The sequence below is a fragment of the Perna viridis genome, chromosome 3 (genome assembly GCF_037379345.1).
Source record: "Perna viridis isolate PV_CMFRI_1.1 ecotype Kerala chromosome 3, ASM3737934v1, whole genome shotgun sequence".
Lineage (NCBI taxonomy): Eukaryota > Metazoa > Mollusca > Bivalvia > Mytilida > Mytilidae > Perna > Perna viridis.
This window is the reverse complement of record NC_142447.1, coordinates 3,119,629-3,127,079: the sequence shown is the minus strand read 5'-3', so window position 1 is coordinate 3,127,079 and position 7,451 is coordinate 3,119,629. Positions and strand designations below refer to the sequence as shown.

General features: G+C 32.5%; 2 protein-coding genes across 6 annotated transcripts in view; one reads left to right on the top strand and one right to left on the bottom strand.

The window, feature by feature from the left end:
* Positions 1-512: 512 nt before the first annotated feature.
* LOC148620670 (uncharacterized) lies at positions 513-1,543 on the bottom strand. Its single transcript, XM_088574361.1, has one exon. It carries the CDS (start codon positions 1,478-1,480, stop codon positions 785-787), a length of 696 nt encoding a protein of 231 aa, XP_088430487.1. The 5' UTR covers positions 1,481-1,543; the 3' UTR covers positions 513-784.
* A 4,191-nt stretch (positions 1,544-5,734) lies between these two features.
* LOC148620668 (myotubularin-related protein 10-B-like) overlaps positions 5,735-7,451 on the top strand; it is a 32,575-nt gene continuing 30,858 nt past the window's right edge. For 3 of the 5 annotated variants that reach the window (XM_088574357.1, XM_088574356.1, XM_088574354.1), the window contains exon 1: positions 5,735-5,846. In XM_088574357.1, the coding sequence (XP_088430483.1) occupies positions 5,793-5,846 (54 nt within the window). In that variant the 5' untranslated portion in view covers positions 5,735-5,792. Of the gene's footprint in view, positions 5,847-6,992; positions 7,032-7,451 lie in introns of all 5 variants that reach the window. The other 2 variants (XM_088574355.1, XM_088574353.1) reach the window with 1 other exon arrangement.

Genomic DNA, 7,451 nt, shown 5'->3' with positions numbered 1-7,451 from the left:
ATAGAGTTATCTCTCTTTACATTGCTTGCTCTTGATGCCATTGTTTCCCCGAGAAGTCTATGACCGAAGTTAGATTTATTGTGTGTGTATCGAATTTAATCATATACTTTTTTTAATTCCATAAATTGATTTAAACAAGTAATAGGTTTTTTTTCTTTCTAATTAATCTTTATCTAATGTTAAGAATAAAATATAATGCATTTTAATTTTGATAACGAAACTATTGGTATTCTGATTAGGATCTTTTTTATATTGTTGTATTTACAGACGTCCAATATAGAAAAAGCCCATGAAATATTGTTGAAATACTCTCAAATAACATCAAATGTGTGCATGATATACATAGAAATATTGTAGTTGTTCTGGCCCTAGGGATGCTGGTATTTAATAGTGTTGGTATACAAAGTGACCAGTGTCCAGTGACCGTAAAATGACCTGTGCACTTCTGAACTCGTTTTTTCTCTTTGTGTTCGTACAATACAATAATATGCTTAAAAGACAAAAATACATGAAACAGTTTATATCAATTTAATTGATTTTATCACACAAATAATATTATACTTTCTACAATAATTGCTTACTCTCATGTTCATAAATCCACGCAATTACACTTCATATACATGTAAAATTCCATTTTGAATGGATGCTATTACACAAATGTCACAACAATTAATTGTCAATGGCAAAGAAACCCTCAACACAACACATTTGCACTACTCTAATATTCCTTGGGTTAGAACCAGTACCATATGAACACAATATTCATGAGCATTTAATCCTGAGTTCACTCACTTTTATTTTCTTCAGTTTTTGAAGCCTTAGCTTTTGACCCTTTAGCTTTTCCTTTTTTTGAACCAGCAGCTTTCTTCTTTGGTGTTTTGGTTTTAGCTTTTTTATTTTCTTTAGGCTTTTTTGCTTTCTTTGGAGAGGCTGCTTTTTTAGTTTTCTTAGGTGACTTTGTCTTTTTCTCTTTCGGAGCAGCACTGTCTTTCTTTTTATTAGAAGTTGCCTTCTTTTTATTTATCCCTGGTTTCGCTTCTCCAAGTCTGAATGATCCTGAAGCACCCTGTCCTTTACTTTGTACCAAAGTTCCATTTTTTACACCAGCTCTGAGTGCCATTTTCAAGTGGTTATTTGCAGACTTCTCATCCACACTTATTTTATAATTTCCCATAATATACTTTAAGATGGCCTGTCTAGAGCTTCCACCACGCTCCTTCATGTTTGATAAAGCATCTCTGATCATGTCTCTATAATGAGGATGTCCCACAGGAGCTTGCTTCCATTTCTTTTTGCTAGGTTTGTTTTTAGGTGTCGCGGCTGCAGCTGGCTTCGAGCTCTTCTTGGATGACTTTGCTTTCTTCGTGGGAGCAGGTTTTTCCTCGGTCTCTGATGATTTTTCCTCGTCCACCGCATCTGTTTTTGTTTCGTCAGTAGCTTCGGTATCATTTTTAACTTCAGTGCCAGCGTCTTCAGACATTTTGCGTGTTAATGCTTTGGAGTTCAATATCAGTGAAACAGAAAGTAGGCATTGATTGAGAAGTTATGTTTAGAACGCGGACCTCTGAGAAGACACCCATGCGGAAGCAAGTGCTTTTGCTTAGCTTGATGCTGTCTAAAAATGGCTATGTGCTTTGTAATTTATTTCAAAAGCCCATTATTGTTTTCTTGTTTATGCCACTGATATTTCGAGGCTTCTACAAGCATGTTAGAAGCATTCAAAGTTCCGTCCAAAATAAAAATTTGTAGTAAAGCGAAGATATTTTGCTTATTTTGAAGAAAAAGGACGTACCCCTGCCTATTAACCTGGGTTAACTTAGATAGTTTTTGGGTTTATTTTAATTTAACCCCATGACACACCTCAAAATTGAAGCTTTTTAAAGCTTTAAGCTTTTGTTTTTATATTTTATCAGTCTTGTGTTCGAAAAATCAAGCATTGCGTCCAAAATTTACATTTTAGAGAGGCACCCAAAGCACACCGCATCGTTCTTTGTTGATAAACAGGGACATAAATTAGGGGAGTAAATGAATTTTAACACCAATCAAGAACAAATCTATGCATTTTATGGACCATATATCCTCTGGGGACTGATTTGGTGCGAAATTGGCGTTGATGAAGGAAGAGAAATGAAGTACAATCGGGTGCGTCTAGACATAATTAACATAAAATCTACGCCATTTTGTGGTTTTTGTTGCTCAAAACTGACTTGAAACAGTTAAATACTTTAACGATATTATTTTTATTGATGATACAATGGTTTGCAAGATGAACTGAATTTTAAAATTAGATTGATTTTATTTGAAATATGTGGTAATCAACCTCATATGGATATCTAAACTTGACCTATATCAAGAATTATTTATAGACTTCTGTTTTTAGAACGGCTAGATTTCACATTTATTTTCAAGATTATTTAGTTGTGAACAGAAATTATTTTTTAGTCGTGTAGTGTTTGAAAAACCATGCATTGCGTCCAAAATTTTCATTTTAATGGGGTACCCAAAGCACACCGCATCGTTCTTTGCTGACAAACAGGGACATGAAGTTTCAGGCTGGATAGATATTGTTAACTTTCCATCAGTATAGCATTGTTTTCTAGAATTGCAAGGCATATATAGTTATTACGATCAATGTATATAACTGCATGACTGTATAGCCAGTGGGGATCCAGAGGGAGGGTTCAAGGGGTTCAGTGGATCCCCCTTTTTAAGATGTTTTTGGCAAAATTGAGCAAATAATTCCCTGGACCCCGCCCCCCCTGTATAAATTTGTGTATGACCCATCCTTGTTGTTAGCTAGTTATAAGTACATACAAGTGACATCCTTCAGTGTTTATCAGGTCATATATCTTTCCAAGGAAAAATACAAACGAAACAAATAAAAACAAAAACAACCAAGCATTAATACATATAAAAATATGCCTGCTATCTTTAAACGTTTTTCTTTAGTGCACAAAGCAGTTAGGACGAAACACTCAATTTCCTTCAAAAGATAAAAAAAATTGTCGGTTAAACCTTTTCAGTGTCCATGCACATTCTAGCGATGGAACTGAAAGAAAAAAAACATAAGTAGCTATAGTATTAATTATTTTCATCTTAAAACACGTTTTACATGTAAAGTAACTAAATACAAACCATGAATAAACACGTCTAATCCATCGCTATATGTGCATTCATTCCAAGCTTGCATTCCTTCATAGTAAACCATTGGGCGCAACAGCTAGCCCAGGCGGTTTACAATATCACTTGTTTACTTATAAAAAGTAAGAAATGTATATTATATCTAACACCTACAGTACATTGAAAGTGCAACGGATGCAATAAAGCTTATCGTTGCACTTGGACAGTGGCAAGTAAAAAATCTTGCCAATTTTTTTTTTTAAAAGAAGAAAGAAAGAAAGAAAGAAAGAAAGGAGATTTATAGCGAAAAAACACGATAGGTGCCTATGTATGTTATAAATGCATTGATATTGATTGAAACATATAATTGTACTCTTGTTAAAACCTGGCCTGATGGTTTAAATACAAAAAATACCAGTTTTATATATTGTAAATTTCGATATGCTGTACACGTGTTTCAAGGAGTAACCTCTCATCAACAGCATTAAAATCAAATATGTAAGAAGTTCATAATCAAAATATTAGTTGTATGCAAGAAGTACCCACAACCAAATCAATCGAAAGAGAAAGCCAACTACATCACCGAGAGGTTCTACCATATGCAATGCAAGGAATGAAGCCTCGGTGTTTTACGTATTTTTAAATTTGAAATACTGCAGTATTTCGTAAATAGGGAAAACGAATAAGTTTTAAAAAGCGCTATTTTAGACATTTACTATGTAACCAAAAGTGTACCATTTCGTACGTTTTGTTTTTTTGTTTTTTGTTTTATATTTTCAATTGATTCTTTGGATCTTTTGATTATTCATACTGCTAAGGGTTTTTTTAACGTCCTTGACTACCCTGTCGGGTCTCGCACGGACGGTTCGATTATTCATAAACCAAGGAGCGTGACCATGTTTATCAAAGTGCTGTTTAAATTACTGGCATCAAGGAGTTAAATATATATTTGCATATATGACTCGATGATATATACCAAAGACTTATATGTGAAAAACCTCATGTAACATTTTCAAAATTCATTTTGGGTGTTCATAAAAGGTCAACAAATTTAGAAGTATTGTCAGAACTAGGTCGCTTTCCACTTCACTTTGATATTATCAAATCGATGATAAAATATTGGTATAGACTAGAAAATTTACAGTCGGACTCTCCATTGCTTCAAAAGGCCTATGCAGAATCTAAAAATTTGTTTAGACAAAATTAACCCTCATGGTATGGATCAATAAAATACATTATGAACATTGTTCAGGATATAAAAGATAGTCTAGCAAACATGACTCAATTCTCATTTGAACGAATCTCTAAACTGACTCTTTCTCAGCACTATAGAGAGACATGGGTAAGAAATTTGAGATAGAACAGTGAAGGCAAACTTAATGTATATGCTAAAATTAAAAACAATTTTGGGCTAGAGAAATACTTATCTCAAGTAAATTTTGAGCAAAGGAGAAAAATTACAAAGCTGCGCATCTCATCTCATAGACTAGAGATAGAAACAGGGCGTTATCATGGTATTCCTAGACAAAATAGATTATGTCGCAGGTGCGCCTCAGGAGAAGTAGACGATGAACTACATTTTCTTTTTTCATGCTCATCAAATAAAAAAGAGAGAGATATACTATATGAGTTAATAATATCTACATGTCCACATTTTATTAACCTCAGTGATGAAAACAAATTGATATGGATCTTAAATTGTGAAAACTTTATTATTTCATCTGGTTTAAGTGATCTTGTTCTATCAAGTGGTGTTTAAATTATAATTTTTCTTTTTTCTGTTTGTATATGTTATTTATTATTATTATTATTTTTTATCTATCATTAATATCTTCCCATATCTTTTTCTGCTTATATTGTAATATGTAATGTAAGAATTTTGGGTAATTAAAAGCCCAGTATATGCAAATTTGATCCTTAATTTTCACACTTGAATCCTAGAGCACCGTCCCTTGGTGTCCTTTGTCTTGAAGCAACTCAAAAGACTTGCTTCTCTGCACTGGGCACAAGGAGGCTTCTAGTGAGAATTATGTCCACTGCACTTATTTATTTATTCTTTTCTTTCTTTCTTTTTTAATGCATTATTATCACTATTGCAAATATATATGCCCTTAAGTGAATATACATTTACATTCTTTATTCATATAATAATTAGATGATCATAATTATAATCTCCATTATCATAATCCAATTTTGTAAATGAAACTGAGGTGTGCCAGGATGATAACTAAACACTATGTGTTGATTACTATGATGTATTACTCATAATGCAAGTAAATGCTAAAAAAATGTGACAATTATTTAGTTTGTAAATTAACTGTTGATATTATATGTTATTGTATATGGTCAATCAAAACTGTTGTATGTCAAACAAAATGTATTGTAATCATGCCCTTTATGGGCCCTTTATTGGTGAATAAACAGTTCATATAGGTTTTGATTAGTTTTCAAATTAAAAAAGAAAATTTTATCTCAGATCTATGATTTAACTACACACCACGTGCTACAAACAAACATAATCGGTAAAACATACGAGTTTTCAGTATTTTTTGAAATTGTACGGTAAAATATTAAGGGGAGACAACTGCACTATTTACAATTTACGTTCAGAGTTACTTCCCTGTTTGAAAAGTGGGTGTGAAGAGGATATGGGCTGAAATCTAGCAATTATTATGTCTAATTTTAAATCCTACCTATATAGAAATGAGCCAGATAAGAAGAAAGAGGTATGAACTATGAAACGTCCTTTGATTTAATCGTTTTAAGCATTTCCAGTGTTTTACATTGTTAATTTTGGCCATGGGAGGGTAATTAGTGTTTGACAGACAGTCCTCGACCACAGAGAAAAGATCGTTTGATAGAGATTAGGTCCTCTATTTGGTACTGGTATTTATGACATATTATTTGGTACAGTAGCTTGATTGGGAACACACGGATATTTTCAGTTTTTCACATACCTATGTATATGTACATCAGTACATTCTACATGTACATATTGTACAGTGAATATGTGCAATCTTCCACTGGGTAAGTCTCTTTCCTTCTCCCTTGATTTCTTGTCATGGTTTGTTTACTTTTACACTTGCAAGTAAAACATACCTTACATTAAGTTCATTTTTTTAATTTAAAATGTGAATGCTTTTGACAAAATGAAACTACCTGTTCGCTTTTTCTTGAAGTTTCCCAAAAGTTTGTTTAAATCATTTATATGACATTGGTTATCTGCTGTAGTGGTAGATTTAAGAATGAGTTGAAAATGTTGAGGGCTATTTTTGTAGCCCCAGTATGTATCATAATATCACAAACTTTGGTATGGGGCAGACATTAGCCTAGTGTAGGCTATTACAAACATTGGCAAAACTGAAGATATACACAATGCCTGTACATGTGTACATACAGTACATGTATACTGTACATGTAAGTCTCCAACATGTACATTTTTGTTAATGTACTTACATGTATACAATGTACAATGTTTCTTCAGTGTACATGTGTACAGAAATATTCAATTTTCCTTATTTATGCATCTTATTGGTTACTCTTTCATAAGTGTGTTATGGCTACATACATGTATATGCACATTTACTCCACTTTTAGTTTCTGTTTTATAATATATTAACTGTTTTTGTTAATAAATGTATCTGTACATGAAATTTCTTACTACATGTACATGTGTTTGATGTCAGCAAACAAACAAATATTTTGACTGCAAATTTCTTTTTGGAAAATTAGCATGTGTCCACTCAATTACCACCTTAAAATTACAGCCCAACATTTATGAAGAAATGTCTGTTGTAAGCAAATATATGATGATCTTGTACATGTGCTGGTCCTATGACAATATTATTAACTGTGCTCTTTTTCACACATAGACAATGCCTGTCGAAATACAGTCTTATCATCGCATGGAGGTAGGTTGTCAATTCCCTGCCATCCAATCATCCCTTGTAAGCTCATCACAAAGACTTTATGTGTACTGCAGCAAATTGGGATATTTTGGTAATTTTCTATCAAAATTTTATAAATTCAATTTTGATAAATTATCTCAAATAAATATATTGGTGTTTTCTACATGATGGGTGTTTTATTTTTGCATATTTTTTTATATTAAATTTCAAATGTATGACCTGTCACCAAAATGTCCCAATTTATGGTTGGTCCTTCATGTTGAAAATCATAAACAATGAATAAGACAGAATGTTTAATCTGGAAAATCAATTGTCATATACCTATATGTCTAATGAAATACATGTATTAAAAAAAATACTTAACACAGTAGTTAAATGTACATGTATGTACTTCAGCCCTTGTACATTTATACATGTACACAT